Consider the following 18,329-nt stretch of genomic DNA (forward strand, 5'->3'; position numbering starts at 1 on the left):
AACTATGATTTATGTACACATATAAAACTGATAAGATGTAGTATAAAAGCCTGGTTCCAAGACACAAGCAGAATGTGATTATTACCTGGGAAACAGCAAACGATAGCAACCAAGATGTCGGGACCAGGCTTCAGGTGTATCTGGATTCAAATGATGGCTTCACCTCCCACCATCTTTGTGCTGTTGGCAAGCTCCTCCTCCTTTTTGTAAAAAAAATGGAATCGACTGTACCAATCTACTGAATCTATTGTGAGAAGTAAAGAAAACAAAATGCATTTCCTTGTAAATGGTGGCCATCGTTAAACCTGAGTGCTCTTTAATCCCGTCTTGTGCCCATGCTTGGTGTCTTCTGTAGCCATTTTAAGGCATGATTTCTCATTAAATGTGATAAAGTAACACATCAGTTACAAGAACCCAGTGTTGTATGGAAAAGTAACTAGCAGAAGGGACAGAGACTTCTATTTGATGTCTGGATGGCTGACAATTTCTCAACACTTCATTTGAATGAGAAGAGCAATCTCCAATGTGCTTTATAAAGAGATGTGATCTCTCTATTCTACCGCTACAGCGTGTCCAATGAGATCAGGCTGCTTTCTCAGGTACAAGTCATAAAGAAAAGTAAAACAAAATGGTACTTCATTTTGACCTCTGTGCTTTCCCCCAGGAAATGATGGGATTTTTTCAGTGCCCTTAATTCTTTTGGATTACCAATAGCAGAAGACATTGAGGAATTCAGTCCTGGTGAGTAGATGAGAAAGTTATAATAGAAGATTTAAAATGATACAAAAATAAGAGCACCTTGCTGCTCTTCTCCATTCACTTCATTATTGTTATTAAGAATTTTTGATGTGTATACTAAACCCAAGCCTGAATGTGAATTTGTGAACTGGAAATCATGTCAAGGCCTTCAGGTATTATTACAACAAAACCCCAAATATAGATAGCCACTTTTAAGAATAGCACATGCTTTCCCCTAAATCAGGAAGGATTAGAAGAACCAGGTTACTCCTGAAGAAATGAGAAATAAAAGACAATGAATATATTTTAAAAATAGGTTTGAATTATCAAATGAAGTACCCCTGGATGCTGATTCCTTTTACCCTTTCTCAGAATAAACTCTTTATGGATTGAATATTACGCTGGATATCTTTGGGAAATAATTTGGAGTGTCTAATTTTGTCAATATCATTTCAGACGTTAAAAGCAAACTGCCAGAAATTAAGCATTGTGGTCTTTTAGAAAGTTTGTAAGGTTTCACAATCATCGTTTTAACACAGAAATCTGTTTATTAAACCAAACAAAACAGAGAAAATTATACCAGCCCTCAATTTTTAAATTTTCATTTAAATAAGCAAACTCTAAATTCACACCTTAAAAGATGTTGTGCATCTATGTATTTCCAAAATACTCATATTTCAATAAGATTTTCACATTATATTCACCAACAGTATCACAAAAGTTTTTTTTTTGTTTGTTTTTGTTTGTTTACGTAACTGTAAGGAACAGTAATTCTAGAAACACTAGAAGAAAAAAAGCATAGCAATGTCCACAGTTACAAGAAAAGGTGCACATTACTTGGTCACAATCACAGTCATTACTTGAGAAACCATATGTAACAAGTAGGTAAGAAATATCACTGATGCCTTCAACTCATTGTCAAAAACCGAATGACACAAAATTTACATGAAATAAGGCAAATTCAGGAATGCACAAAGAATTTGTAATCCAACCGAAGCGAAACAACAGAAAAAAAATAATCATACAAGAAGCTTAAACTAAAGTATTTCTCTCTAAATAGTTTTAAAATAGGCTTGCTTCAAGTGCACAAAGAAAACACCACTCATGTGTCTCCAATGCTAGAAAAGAAGAAAGAAGGGCAAGGTACGGGAGCCCCAAGGGAACAGTTCATTGTAATTGGCAGCTGCATCTGCTGAGAGTTCTTTATTTTAGCTAAAACTGTAAAGTATACAAATCATATCAGCAGACATAACAGTCTTTTTGGGAAACTATTTCTGATAGAGAAAAATGAAAAGAAAACCTACACACGAGTGCAAATTTTCAGATTGTCACTTGCAACCTCAACATTCAGTCATCTACATCCAATTGCTGCTAGAGGGGTGCTTGTAAGACAGCAGCGGCAATCAGGAGTGAGCAGCTCTAAGGAAACCAAGGTGTGATTTTTTTCAGCACGTCTCTTTTAATATTAAAAATTCCCATGATGAAAACTGGTATGGTAAAGCTGCAATGTGGAGCGGCTTTTTTTGTTTTTTTTTTTTTTTTTGAAATCAGCATAAGTGCAGAAATGCAGGCTTCTCATAGAAGTAGCTCCTGATGTGACGATTTAAAGAACGTAGGCAAGGGGTTTTCCAGCATCAAGTGTTATTTTTGTAGAAAGAATTTGGAAAGAGGAGAAGGCAAAGGGATATGGAAAAGGTACTTACAGTAATTTTTTCAAAACAGTTTTCTTTTAGGACCTATGAAAAAGTTACCAAAGTAAAAATGACCATTTTTGAATGAAAAACAAGTTTTCTTTTTATAAAAATTACATATTTTTTTCTTTTAAAATACAAGATCCTTTTCATTGTTGTTATATCCTGTAGCAACAAGAAATTTGGCTTTTTTTTTTTTTGCCAGATACTTCTGCTTTCAGTCCAATGAGTCAGTAGCAAATTCCACTAATATTTCAGTTGGATCTTGAACTATTTTTTTTTTTATACCACAAGTTTCTTCTGAGTTATCCTTGAATTAAGAATACGCAGCCTTTTTTTCTTTTCTTTTTTTTTTTTGCCCATGATACTTATGCTGACACATTAAAACAAAAAGCAATAGGCTGAACAAATTTAAGTATCTCAAGTGCTTCAGAGGCCAAAGTTCCTTTGAAGCACCTTAACACATCACTTTATGGATCAAGGACAATGTGGCATAATGGAAGTATTTCTCTTAAAAGATTGTGCAGTAAGACCAGAAGTATCTCTGCTGGGAAATCAAAATGTCATTAGTGGAAACTGCAAATTTAGAACTCAGTGAATCTGGTCATCATTTGACTCAGTTCTGTTGTAAAATGAGATTTTCCAGTTCATCTGCAGAACGCAATAAAAATGCAGCTGATTCTCGATACCCTGCGACAAGCTGTCTCACGGCATTGATTTCTGTTGGACTCAACTGAGGTCTGGAGCCGGAGCTGCTGGAGGAGCCCGAGCTAGTTGCCAGCTGCCTCTTCATGCTGAGATCGGTGGGTCCTAGGAAAAAATATGCACAAAATTAGACACAAACCGTATTTGTTCTAGTACCGTCGATGTGAACACTCAGCAAATTACTGTCAAATTAATTCATGCATCCTTTCATGAGAAACTAGTGCTATCTTTAATCAAATACAACTACTCTCAGAAAGACTAAAGATCAGTATAATACGATATGAGTGGCTGAGGATTTAGGTGCCTTGTGTAGCCTCTGGTAATCACCTCTTGTTACAGGGAGAGAAGCACATTGAACATGTGCTCTTTGGAAAATTCAATTTTAAGTCTAACTTCCACATGTTGCAAAAGCTTCTCTCTACTAGCAGAGAATGATGAGAATTATAAACTTTTTTTATTGGCTGCATTCATTAGCTATCTTAAATTCTACTAATCTAGAATTCTGAAAACTCTTACACCGTGATGCTAACGACTTGAGTAACACACTCAGAAAGAAGGGAACTGAAGACTGAGGGGCTTGGGTGATGTCTTTAGAGTTGGATAAATTTTTAAATGGCAAAAGAGAGATAGATATTTCTTCACTTCAGGCTGATGTTCTTTTCCACCAGAACGATTAAGAAATATGAACATATTATATTGAGATTTGCTTTTGAGGTACAGGAAGTAAATGGTGAATGTCAACAAATTTTCTACAGAGAAACAAGACATTTGGAATACTGCTTTATGCATTGTTAATATGGCTCCCATGTTTGCACAAACACATTTTTTCCTTATGTAATTGAACCCAAGCTGGTAGCTCTGATTTTAGACAACATTTCGTATATTTTAACTGAAAAAAAATATAATAGAGTTATTTAACAGTCTTTCATTCAGACATTGGTGTTGAGAAGATATTTCAACTATTTGGGGGTTATTAAGACTAGGTTATACCTATGAATGTTCACTTTTATAGTTCTTACAATTCATTAAGCATTTGCTATAATTATCAAAGTTTGTAGTAAGTGTCAAATTTAAAATCCTTGAAGAAAATATTACTAGGCACATAACAAAAGACATGCTCCTAATCTGTAATGAATCTACAATTTGAAAATGTTTTAACACATTTTTCATAATATGTGTAACTTTGCACATAATGTTTTTGTTTTTTTTATTTACTTAAACAAGGATATCCTATTGTCTCCTGGTTCTTCTTGAGGCATGATAGAAGCAGGTCAAGAATCAACCTCCTCCTACCTTCTACCCTGAAAGAGGCAGATGTCCCATGAGAAGGAAATAGCTTCACTTGGAATTTAATTAGACAGAGACAACCCTAGCACACAAGAACTCTGACCTCTGAAGGAAATTTAGTGGCCTTTTGAAGCTTTGATTTCTCTAGCTGGAGTTAGCTTCCATTTGTTCTGCTATTCACTAAATCATGGTATCGACATGACATGCTCAGAGGTGGGGAGATGTCACAATTTTAAGAGAGAATTACCAAGCCTGTGTCCAAGCAAATCATTGATAGTGTCTAGTTATTTGAAAAGTTCTGAGTAGATTGGAAAAAAAAAAGCATCATGACATACAAGGGGTTCTGGTCTCTGGATGAACCCACTTTAAATTTTATTTTATTCTTCACTTTCAAGAATCCCTGTACTAGTATAAATCTTTATGAAAGGAAATTGCAAGAATTTTCCTTTCAGCTCTGCAGATGACTAATGTTAGGTTTCTGATAATCATTATTTCATTAGAAGGTGTAACATTGTGTGCAGTTTGCTAATATGCAATTTGTGGATTGACATACTGAAATAAAATTGAGAAAAGTCTGAGGCCATGGCTCCAGTTCTTTCTGAGATGAGAGGGACTCATTTTATTCTAACACAGTAGTTTAGAGGTTACTTCCCCCACTTTTGTTTCAAAATTCTGAACTTTCAAACCAAGACATATCTTTGACTTACTTCCAAATGTGTGTTAGCACAGGCAAATTCTACACTGCTTAGAAATATCTATGTTCTCTGGAAGAAAATCGAGTTTATTATCTTGATTTCTTTTGCATCTGCAGGGTCAGAATTGAGTGTTTAAATCCAATCTATAAAGAATCATTTTTACTAAATGTCTATTATTTAAATCTTCAATGCTACAAGCTGCAGAAAGAAGCAAAAAATAAAATAAAAATATTTACAAATGGACAAATAATTTAACTTGTAACCACTCAACCAGTCTTCCTTGATTGTCACTAGATTACATTCCTGCCTGACTGAATTAATGCCGTACTTGAATTAAAGCAACAATATGATATAATTAGGGGGCATCAATTATAAACTAAAAATACAAATTTTATGAAGGTGCTGAATTTAATGAAGTCCAGAAAAAGAATTTTGGGGGTAAGGTCACTAAGAAGTGTGGCTATGGAAAAGCTGGACAGGTTAACAAAACAATGACCAAAGATCAGGACATAAAAGATGCTTCAAGAGAAAATGATTTTAATATCAAATTTAATACAAACACTAATAAAACTTGATAATTTATGTAAGTCCTAAATTTTAACCAAAGTAATGTCTTTTTTAAGCATATGATTTTAATTGAGCATATTCATCACCTGGAAGGCATTTGTAGGATTCTAATAGATTCTTCTCTTGATAATTGCCTTTTAGCAGATTAATGCTTTGCAGATTAATTACTTCCAATTAAAGGTTAAACTGAAAGCTCTTCAATGAACAGTGAAAAGGAGTTTGAAATATGGGGATTCACTTAGTGTTTATGTCTGAAAACACTGCTAGGTCTGTAGTATGTACTCAGTAAATATATCCACTGCAAATTCATATGGGAATGGAGATCTAAGTTTTTGTTTTCATTTATTATAGTACAGGGAATTTATAATACATTTTGCCATTATTTGTGATTCAAACAATATTGGTCAACATCAAAATTCAAACAATATTGGTCAACATCAAAATGGCAGGATAAGATTGCCATATAAGCACTGTTTTGCCTTGTAACTTTAGATTGGATTCATCAAGTAACCTTGCCAGTTCTTCAGCTAAAACTCATTTCAAAGCCATTCAATGCTTAATAATGGTACTGGAGGACAGTTCTCCTTGTTTAAAAAAGTTTCAATTTTGGAAACCTGGGAATGGAACCACCATTTTGACCCAGCTATCCTTCTCCTCAGACTATACCCAAAGGACTTAAAAACAGCATACTACAGGGACATAGCCACATCAATGTTTATAACAGCACAATTCACAATAGCTAAACTGTGGAACCAACCTAGAGGCCCTTCAGTGGATGAATGGATAAAAAAAATGTGGCATATATACACAATGGCATTTTACTCAGCATTAAAAGAGAATAAAATCATGGCATTTGCAGGTAAATGGATGGCATTAAAGAAGATAATGCTAAGTGAAGTTAGCCAATCCCAAAAAAACAAATGGCGAATGTTTTCTCTGATATAAGGAGGCTGAAACATAGTGGGGTAGGGAGGAGGAGCATGGGAGGATTAGATGAATTCTGGATAGAGAAGAGGGATGGGAGGGAAAGGGAGCGGGTAGGGGATTAGCAAGGATGGTGCAATGTGATGTACATCATTATCCAAAGTACATGTATGAAGACTCGAATTGGGTGTAAAACATTATATATAAACAGATATGACAAATTGTGGTATATATGTGAAATAAGAATTGTAATGCAAAAAAACCCCAAAGGTACATGTATAAAGGCATGAATTGTCATGAACATACTCTATATACAAAGATATGAAAAACTGTACTCTATATGTGTAATAAGAATTGTAATGCATTCCGCTGTCATGTATTTAAAAAAATAAAATCAATAAAACTAAAAAAAAAGAGTTTCAATCTTAGCTATGATCTGAAAAACTTTGCAATAAAATTTTATCATCAAGCCACCAAACTGCTGTGTGGTAGATCAGACGAGATCGGGCGCGTTCAGGGTGGTATGGCCATGGACAAGGTTGTGTGTGTGCTGTTACCTTGATTTTTTTTTTGGTCTTTTTAATCCTTTTTTTTTTTTATACTTTTTTAGTTGTTTTTTACAGGGCTGAGGACCGAACCCAGGGCCTTGCTCATGCTAGGCAAGTGCTCTGCACTGCTGTGTGGTAGAACAAGTCAGGATATATAGCCTATTTCTGGCAACATTTCTCAGAACTGAAGATGATTAAATTGATGAGAATGAATGACATTTATAGGTGACACACTGTTTCAACAACACTTGAAAGAACCAAATGTTTTCCACAATGCTCCTGCTGATATCTCAGTGAATAAGTATAACATAATATACATATATATATAATATATTATATTACAAGCTTAATATAATAGGTATATTATGTGTTAGCAAACTTTGTAAAATCTGTCCAAATAGCACATATTGAAGATTCTTTTTTTTTAAAGAGAGAGAGAGAGAGAGAGAGAGAGAGAGAGAATCTTTTTTGTAGATGGACACAACACAATGCCTTTATTTTTATGTGGTGCTGGGAATTGAATCTGGGTCCTGCTTGTGCTAGGCAAGCGTTCAACCGCTGAGCCACAATCCCAGCCCACATTTTGCAGATTCTACTTTATATTGTACTGCATTAGTTCTTTCTCAACATTGAAAATATTCTCAGCTATAGTTGCTCCACGAATACTACCCATTAAGGCTAATTTTTCCGTCACTCTTAACACATTGATCTCCTGAATAAACACCAAAGTAAAATTTTTACTCCTCAAGAGGCAAGGAAAACCTACTTGAAATCATTTGCTTTGCTTTTTTAATTGAACATTGATAATTTCCAGCATCTCAATTCCTACAACCTATGGCACTATTTATGCCATAATGCTAACTGTCTTAGACGAGTTTTTTTTTTTTTTTTTTTTTTTCTGGATACATTTCTTTAGCTGTCATAATGAAGCACAACTTACTAAACTTACTACCAGTAAATGAAGTCACTTCCTTGGTTGGTTGACAAATGAGCGAGTTGGAGACTTACTTTGGCTGGAGGTTATTTTTGTGATCAGATGTTTAAGAGGAGTAGTTATTGAAGATAATTTAATGCCTTTCTGGCAAAGGTAAAAACAAAAGCAAAACTATAAAACTTCAATATTCTGGCTAACTTAGCTGGTAGGGCATCTACCAGAATGCCTCAATTCCATGTGATACCCCATATCTGTTAATTCCCTTCACCTGATAACTGAATATTTGTTAAGGGTCATATCTGAAATCCTAAGCTGAATATACATTACTAGATTCAACATGGGAAAATAAGTTGCATTTAGAGTCACAAGTATGATTGAACCATAATATTCTTCCTGAATGCAGGATTATAGTAGCATTATGAAATGGAATAGGGTGTTTTCTTCCTGTTAACTTCCCTTTTGGATATGTTTGTCTAAAATTAAAATTATCTAGTCCTTGTAGTTTTGGTCAAACTCATTTGTAAAATCATCAGAGTTTGATATTTGTAGTAGATTTTTGTAATACTGAATTTATTTAATGGCTATAGGTTAATTTGGAATATTGGTTGCTTTTTGAATAAATAAGGGTCAAGTATACACTAGTATGACAATATATTTCACGTATACTGACATCAATGTATTAATATTTTGTTATAAATTTTAATCTTTCTGTTTTCACCCTTATTTTATGCTTCCTCTTTCTTTTTAAATTAATTAATTTTGGTTAGGTATATATGACAGGAGAATGCATTTTGATTCATTGTACACAATTGCAGCACAACTTTTCATTTCTCTGGTTGTACACAATGTAGCATCACACCATATGTGCAGTCATACATGTACCTAGGGTAATGATATCCATCTTATTCCACCATCTTTCCTGCCCCATGCTCCCTCCCCCCACCTCCCTCAATTTTGTCGCATCAAAGCTCCTCTATATTTCCTATGCCCCGCCCCCCATTATGGGTCAGCTTCCATTTATAGAGAGAACATTCGACCTTTGGTTTTTGGGATTGGCTTACTTCATTTAGCATGATATTCTCCAAAACATCATATATTTACCTGCAAATACCATAATTTTATTCTCTTTTAATGCTGAGTAACATTCCATTGTGTATATATACACAGTTTCTTTGTCCATTCATCTATTGAAGGGCATCTAGGTTGCTTCCATAATTTAGCTATTGTGAATTGAGCTGCTATGAACATTGAAGTGGCTGTGTCCCTGTAGTTTGCTGATTTTAAGTGCTTTGAGTATAGACCAAGGAGTGGGATAGCTGATTCCAAGTTTTCTAAGGAACCTCCATACTGCTTCACAGATTGGCTGCACTAATTTGCTGTCCAACCAGCAATGTATGAGTGTGCCTTTCTCACCATATCCTAGCCAACATTTATTGTTGATTGTATTCTTAATAACTGCTATTCTGACCATGCACAAAACTCAATTCAAAGTGGATCAAGGACCCTAGACTAGACACTCTGTGCCTAATAGAGGAAAAGGTAGACCCAATTCTTCATCAAGTTGGATTAGACCCTGAATTCCTAAACAAGACTCCTAATGCTCAAGAAATAAAATCAAAATTAATAAATAGGATGGACTCAAACTAAAAAGCTTCTTCTCAGCAAAAGAAATGATCAATGAGGTGAAGAGAGAGCCTGCATTCTGGGATCAAATTTTTGCCACACACATGTCAGACAGAGCACTAGTCTCCAGGATATATAAAGAACTCAAAAAAACAAAAAAACAAAAAACAACCCAAGCAATAAATGGGCTAAGGAGCTGAACAGACACTTCTCAGAAGATATACATTCAATCAACAAATATATGAAAAAATGTTCCTCTTTCTTAATTGATCTTTAAGATATTTATAAAGCCTTTCATAGGCTTAAATTTTGCTTTTGATTTTGTTCCTCTTTTCTATTACATCTTTGTTTTCTATTTAATTGATTTTTCTACTTATTTTCTTTTATCTTCTTAGAATTTTCTCTCTTTTGTTTTTAATTTGAGTTAAATGATTATCTCAAACATAAAGAGATGATAGGAAATGACAACACTAATTACCTTGATTTGATTATGACACATTGTATTAAAATACCACATGGTACCCCACAAATATGTACAGTAATTGCATAGCAATTAAAAGGAAAAACTTGTCTAAAAATTATTAGCTTTTCAATTTTCTATTTTTATAGGTGTGCACCAAAATACTACTTTAGTTCCATTTCATAAATTTAATATGTAGTGTTTCAATCTTCATTAATTATGAACATTTGGGAATACATTGCCATCAGTATGTTAATAATTCTTTGGTTGTTTTCATTTGCTTAAGTACCCAATATCTGAAAAAATATGTATTATTAAATTTAGATTATTCTTTCCAATCCTGATGTTTTTATTCTCTGTCCATTGGTTTATTTCTTTTTTAATAGTTTTTTTAGTTGTAGATTAACACAATATCTTTATTAGTTATTTATTTTCATGTGGTGCTGAGGATCCAACCCAGTGCCTCACACATGCTAGGCAAGTGCTCTACCACTGAGCCACAACTCCAGCCCCTGTCCACTGGTTTCTAAAAGAAGTATTTTAAAACTCTTTGACTATAATTGTGAATATGTCCTTTTGTCCTTGTAATTTTGTTAACTTTCTTAATTTTCAATCATATATTGGGACACACTGTATCTAGAACATCATTACTTTCTGATGATCTATTTCCTTCATTTTTAGATCATGAACCTTTAGCATTCCAAAGCTTTTGTATTAAAGCCAATTGTTGACTTATTAATACCACACACACACACACATACACATTTTCTTCTCAATACTTCTGCAAGATTATTATGTGCATCTCTCAATGTAAGACCTGAGATCACTCCATCTCCAGTGAACTTTCCCTTGGATTAAGATAAAATGTCACTCATATATTGCTGGTGGGACTGCAAATTGGTGCAACCACTCAGGAAAGCAGTATGGAGATTCCTCAGAAAACTTGGAACAGAACCACCATTTGACCCAGCTACCCCACTCCTAGGTTTATAAAAAAGGGACTGAAAATCAGCATACTATAGTGGGATGCAGCCACATCAATGTTTACAGCAGCACAATTCACAATCGCTAAACTATGGAACTAACCTAGGTGCTCTTCAACAGATGAATGGATCAAGAAAATGTGGTATATATACACAAAAATGGAATATTACTCAGACCTACAGAAGAATGAAATTATGGCATTTGCAGGTAAATGGATTGAGCTGGAGAATATCATGCTAAGCAAAATAAGCCAAGCCCAAAAAACCAAAGGCTGAATATTTTCTCTGATAAGCAGATCTTGATCCATAATGACAAGAGGTGTAGAGAAGAATGAAGGGACTTTGGATTGTGCAGAGGGGAGGGGTGGGTGTGTGAGGGTGGGAAGGATGGTGGAATGAGATGGACATTATTACCCTGTATACAGGTATGACTACACTAGTGGTGTGACTCTACCATGTATAGCCAGAGGAATGAGAAATTATCCTCCATTTGTGTATGACGTGTCAACATGCATTCTGCTGTCATGTATAACTAATTAGAACAAATTGTGAAAAAAGAAAACAGAAAAAAAATGTCAGAAGCTATACTTCAGTGGGAACTCTATGTCTCCTCTGCAGTCAGGTAATCTTGAAGTCACTTTGAATCCATTTGTTTGGGTCTAACTGTAAGCCTTCAGGGACCATACTTCCAAGCACTTAATTTCTTTCTACATCATCAAACTTACCCTTCTCTATTTAATAAATGTGGATAAATCAACAACAGGTTACCAAAAATAGGCTTTTTTTTCCTATAAAATATGTAACAAGTTACTAAGATACATATTCCATGGACTTAAAAAAGCACAAAAATCAAGACATCTGTCATCGTCAGGCCAACTAGATATTCAAGGCACTATGCATGGAAGAAAAGGGCAGAATTCTCTGGCCCATCAAACTGTAAGTCACCTTTCTAGAAAAACAAAGAATCAAATGTAAACAGCATCTGCAGGTTAAATTAGATTTCCATCATAATATATTCCCGGGCTGATCTGAAGATAAATTAGATGGCTTACTTTAAAGTTTAATTTTAGTGGAAGACTGTGAATATCACTTTCCTACAGATTAAAAAATATTGTGATTATCCTGGAATAGATTTAGTTGCCTTAAATAATTCAAAACTCAAATCTCCTGGATCTGCTTCAAAAAAATTCTAAATTTTTAAAAGAAACAAATTTCAATAAATAAAGGATTTAATTTCTCATCCATATCTTCCTGATTTTATGCATTATTCATTCATTTGTGTTTTTTAATATGAATTAACCTTGCTTTTAAGAAAGAAACGGCCCAAAGAGAAAAATTACACTTGAGCATCTCCCATTTTTGTTCTTATCTCAGTTTTTCTACAGTCAATTTAAAGAGAAGTAGTTATTTGTCATACTGGCCTCCCTAATCTTTCCTCATTTATATTTGCTAATCCGTGGTACTCTGCTCTGTTAACCATCTGGTTTATTTAGTACCTGACCTGTCCACCTAAGTGTCCAATTTAGTATTTTGGAGAAACCTGAGTAATCATTGTGATAAGCCATAGAATAACCTGAAGTGTGAATCACTTTCCCAGCACTGTTAGCAATTTGTGAGGAAAAGACTCTTCACATGCTTTTATTTCCAGCCAATTTATGATTTGTGGGAAAAGACACAAATAATTGCCTAGAGAGAGAGAGAAAGGGTCACTTTTTAACTTCAGTTGAATCAAACATACTGCATGAGGTCATAATGATCCATTACATTATTTATGTGCTCATGTATTTATTTACATACACATATTCTTAAGTAAGATTAAGCAATCTATAAAACCAGAAAAAAGTCCAAAGTGTCTACTGATTATTTTTCACAGAGCCCATGAGGTCCAGTTAAGACTGACCACAGTCTTAACATTCCAGGGACTTCCAAGGATTAGCATGAAGTGAAGTGAGTATGATGCATAAGATGATGAAAACCTCCAGATGACCTCAGGAAAGACTAGGTACTTGTTTTATTCCTTTACACCTTTGTTTTGTATTATTTTTAAGGGAGCAACGATCAATAAACCACAATTTGTAAATATCAGTTGTAAAACATATCTCTATGTATTTATTCCATTCCTTCCCAGAAATGTTGAAGACACTTAAAGAATAGAAATAAAATGGAATCTCTATCTGTATTCGAGCACAGATAAGGAAACACCAAAAACCTACTAAGGAATTTGGATTTGAACACAGGGTTCACCTCCAAACAATGAAATCTCACTTAATATTCACATGAACAGTTGCAGATCAGCAAAGGGAAAGCCTGGGGAGAGAGAGTTCTAATGCAGAAGCTTCCTATCCAGGGGAATTTGGGCAAACCATTTACACTCCTTGAGATTCACAACTACCAATTACATTGTTTTCCTTGTCTATTTGTCAGCTTGTTGGAGCAAGAGCAGTGAAATAGAATTATTAATATTAAATGATCCAACAAATGTGAGGTCATATTCTTAGCTGGAATCCTATCCTTGCTTTAACTTTGAAGCAATAATAAAGAATTCAGGGATTTATATTCAAGTAAGAAGATGAGTTCTGGATGGTGTGACATTATATTAATGAGGGACCTCTAGAGAAACAAAATCATATAGATATAGATGTATATAAATAAGATATTGTATAATAAGGCATTAGCTCATGCATTGTAGCAGGCTGAGATGTCGAGATCTGTAATCAACAAGCTGGAGACCCAGCAAGGTTAATGATTTAGTTCTAATCTGAGTCCAAAACCTGAGATCCAGGAGAGCTGGCAGTGCAATTTTCAGTTGCAAAAGCTTCAGTCTCAAGCTCCATGAAGAACTGATATTTCAGTTTGGGTCTGGAGACTGATGATGCTCAAGCAATCTCAGGAAGAAATTCCCTCTTACTGGACTATTTCGTTCTGTTTAGGTCTTCAATTAGTTAGAGGCGGTCCACCCACATCGGGGAAGGAAATCTGCTTTACTCAGTCTATTAAAGCAAATAGTGATTTCATCCAGGAATACCCTCAGAGATATATCCAGAGGGTTAACCAAAAAATTAACCATCACACTCAGATATATTATTCAGATAATTTCTCCCTGTATCCCAAAGGACAGGCATTCCAAGTTACTGTCAATGTTTTGAGACAATTATATATATATAATCACGTGCACTATAAGGTAGATGCTAGTTACATAATAAAGACGGAAAAAGAGTTGCATTTAATTTATATGCTCAATGAGTTGTTTTAAATTCCTGGATATTGAGCACACACATTTATCCCTCGGTTATTAGGTTTCATAGGTTATTCCACAGTGATTTAAAAAGTAGGATAAGCTATAATCATAACAGAAACATGGATGGCTTGTGAGGTAGGATACACAGTTATTAGCAAAGGTTTTACCCTTCTGGAATTAAGATTACTAGTGATTCATTAAATTATAATTTATAACCATAATATTATCATATAACACTACAACAATACTATAAAAAGTCAACACTGATTCTCAGTGTGGTCATCATGTTGGAAAATATTTTTATAAAAATTCTTTAAGCTGTGGAAGCGATTGTACATTTGTCTCACTGACTGTTTCAAAACACAAAATTGAAGAACTTTCTTCTTTTAGTGGTTTTCCAATATTCCCATCACTATCAATGACTTATGCCTAGGACATATTGCTTTTATTCAAGTGTTTAGAATCACTTGTCAAAGTTCACTATGAATAGACGACAATTATGAAATCACATTGCATTCTATGACACATTTATAAGGTCCCAGAAATGTGTTCATATTTATGTTATCTCTTTATAGGACAAAGTACCCATAAAATCTTAAGTTTGATTCATTTATCTTCAAAATTCTTAGAGGTTGTCTTGTTTTCCTTTTTTTGCCAAAAGAAACTCACTGAATTTTAATTGACTCATATTTTAAGAAGATATTTAAATAGTATATAGCCAAGGTCATTTTAACATTGGTTGCCTTGGCAGCGGGGTGAAAACAGGGGAAGTAGATTCTGCTACTTGCGCTCTCCAAGTCTAATACTTTAAGGTTACAAAGAGGGAAACAAACATGAACTTCATAAAAGAATAAATGATGGAAGGCTAGCAAAGAACAGGCTATCATCAGATAGAGCAGTTAAACTGAACTGAAGGTTAGCAAGCATGGATGTCTGCATGCTTAAAAAGAATACCCACACTCAATTTACAATCATCCAACATTGTAAAGGAAACCAGGACTCCTGAAATGTGTAGTTTTTATGCTGAAAACATTTCACCTTTTATCCCATTTGTCAATATACCTTGGAAGCAAAATAAAGATTTAAGAAACAAAAAGTTAAGAAGGACTATTTGGAGATAGAGTATATAATGCCTGTCTTCTCTCACTGATTTTTTTAATCAAACATTTATACTGCTTCATCAAACATCAAAGAGATTTAAAAGTTAAGCACAATTACTTTTATGAACTTAGACAAAGATATTTTCTTGCATGTGAAAGAAAACAGGGTCGATGGATTTCCATTAAGGTTAATGCTCTTCTCCCAATTTCTTTCTTTCTTTCTTCCTTTTTTATCTTTTCTTTTCTTTTCTTTTTTTTTTTTTTTGTACCAGGGATTGAATTTAGAGGTACTTAATCACTGAACCACATCTCAAGTCTTTTCTTTTTATTATATATATATATATATATATATATATATATATATATATATATATTTGAGACAGGGTCTCACTAGGTAGCTAAGGGCCTTGCTAAGTTGCTGAGGCTGGTTTTGAACTTGCAATCCTTCTGCCTCAACCTCCTGAGACACTGGGATTACAGGAGTGTGCCACTGTGCCTGGCTTCTCGCAATTTCTCACCTTCGTTATTAAGTGACTTAGAAAGCAAATTAACATTTTACAAGAAATGGAAGAAATGGTAACAGATCATAGTTGGACAGAATGGTGGGAAAAGAATGTTTCTCAGAGAAGGAGGATTCAGAAGAATTTATTTTAAAAATGTCTGTTTTGAAGGAGCACAATGAAAATACACATACGATAAGCTTCCTCACAATTTTGGAGGAACTGTGCTCATGAATATGTTTTCAGGAACAAGGTTTTAGAAAACAGAATTACCCCTTTAATATTGTCTTAAAGGACAACAAAGAGATATATCGCCAGAAATATATCGCCAAAAACAGACACCAGAAAAAAAAATCCTTAAATTCATAGTAGTATAAATTATACTTTCATATTAAATCAAATCATTAAAAGGATTATATTATGATAAGTTTTCATGACCAGATATAATTTGTTGTATTGGTGAGATTGTTCATCCACACACGTTTACTTCTGTAATCATTTGGTAATTCTGAATTTGAGTGAATGGATCATGGAGCAACACAGGAGGCCAATCTTGCCCTGTGTGGACTCATCCAAATGCATCTATTTCTAATTGTACCTAGATGAGAGGAAGGCTTTCAGGAAAAGCATTTGTATGTCAGTCAAGAGCTACATGTCATTTAAAATTGTATCTTGAAATCACAAAAGGGAATATTAGCATTGTAATCATAACTATGTTGGAAATTTGAAAGTTTTAACATGAAAGTTACAATGAAGCCCATCTGGTGTTACTACCTTGTTGGAATGCTTCAAGCAGACAAGATCTCTACTGGGGGTATATGAGCAGCCTGGTGCCTTTTTCTGGAAGGTTCATCAGCACCTAAGCCCTGGAAAGGGGACTGTAGACAATGGCTAATTCAATTTCCATATAGAAAATAATATTCTGACTTCATAGAAAAGCAGAACATGCGGAGCTCCCCAGCACAGCTCCCTCCTGAGTGGCAGAGGGCTGGTGAGACCAGTGAAATCTAATGGGTTTGTTCAAATACATTCCCAGAGGAGGTGTCAAAGTTCAAAGGAGATTGTGGAAAGAAAACAACCCATGCCAACCATAATGAGCTCATGTCACCTAAAGAGTCCCCAAACAGTTTACCAGCAAGCTCAACAAGGGAGATACCAGAACACTAATAGGGTCGTCTTTTCATTCCTTCCCTTCAGTGAGTAGGCACAGCACAGAATTCTCAAGAGAATCTTAAGAGTACATAAAGATCCATTTTACTGTACAGAGGTGAACAGGCTTTGGGGAAACTGCTGTGAGGAGAGCCTGATCAATGTTGAACTGTAAAACCAATTACATGTGTTGGGCAGTCCAGGGGGAACACAGGGTCCCTCACCTCCCTTTTCTCAGTCTTTCTCTGAGGTCCTCTGACCTGCAGACACTCAGTAAACGATAAGAAGGCTCAGTGATAAACTGAAAGATGCTTCAATTGATTTTGCAGATAATCCATATCATTTTCCAGCAAATGACTAACATCATTTTCAATCATTAAAACTTACGAATAATCTCTCTGAATCTCTATGTATCTCAATACATACTTGTAAAAATAATTCATAATCTCAATTGAATTCTAGATAATGATTATTATGTTTTATGTGGAAAAGCTGGAAACAGAATGAACTTATTGTCAAAGATGGGGTCACATTTCAAATACCTTGGGGTTTGGTTGCTTTTCCTAACCATCCCACCATCATTTTGAATTCTGTCACAATTAAATTCTTTTACAAGTTTATTTTGTTTCTAATTTTAAAGTAATTCCAGCCTATGCTGAAGAGGTTTTGGGTAATTATTATAATTTCTATAAGAATCAATACTTTTTAGAACCCCCAAATTATTGAAAGCTATTTAAAAGCCAGGTAGTTAGAATAAAAAGCATTACTATTTAGGAATCACCATTTAATTTTCTATAAGGTTGTCCATTGACTGCATTTATTTCATTGAGAAGTGAATGATACATACATAATTGAATGCAAGGAACCTGGTGGAATAAGTGTAGAAAGGGTTTCTTCCCTAACAAAACCACCCAGAAGCCAATATAATAGTGTGAATGAGCAATTTCTAATAGAAATTTCTGTGGTGATGGAAATGGCCCTCTGTGCTGCTCAATACAGCAGCTGCTCACCAACTTTGGCTACTGAACACCAGAAATAAGTCCCATCAAATGGAGGAACTGAATTTTGAATTTCATTAATTATGAATTCATTTCAATTTCAATAGCTACACATGGCTACTGGCTATTAGATAGTGAAGATTTAGATAAAATCATAATTGAAAGAAAGAGAAAACAAAGTAAGGTTAC

General features: G+C 34.5%; 1 protein-coding gene across 8 annotated transcripts in view; it reads right to left on the bottom strand.

Moving 5' to 3' along the window:
- Positions 1-1,102: 1,102 nt before the first annotated feature.
- Nol4 (nucleolar protein 4) overlaps positions 1,103-18,329 on the bottom strand; it is a 323,877-nt gene continuing 306,650 nt past the window's right edge. For 2 of the 8 annotated variants that reach the window (XM_058573928.1, XM_058573929.1), the window contains exon 11: positions 1,113-3,239. In XM_058573928.1, the coding sequence (XP_058429911.1) occupies positions 3,046-3,239 (194 nt within the window). In that variant the 3' untranslated portion in view covers positions 1,113-3,045. Of the gene's footprint in view, positions 3,240-18,329 lie in introns of all 8 variants that reach the window. The other 6 variants (XM_058573931.1, XM_058573933.1, XM_058573932.1 and 3 more) reach the window with 6 other exon arrangements.

This window comes from Marmota monax, unplaced genomic scaffold (genome assembly GCF_021218885.2).
Source record: "Marmota monax isolate L192 unplaced genomic scaffold, Marmota_monax_Labrador192_F-V1.1 WCK01_AAM20220418_F8-fsc00031, whole genome shotgun sequence".
In the NCBI taxonomy this organism is placed as follows: Eukaryota; Metazoa; Chordata; class Mammalia; order Rodentia; family Sciuridae; genus Marmota; species Marmota monax.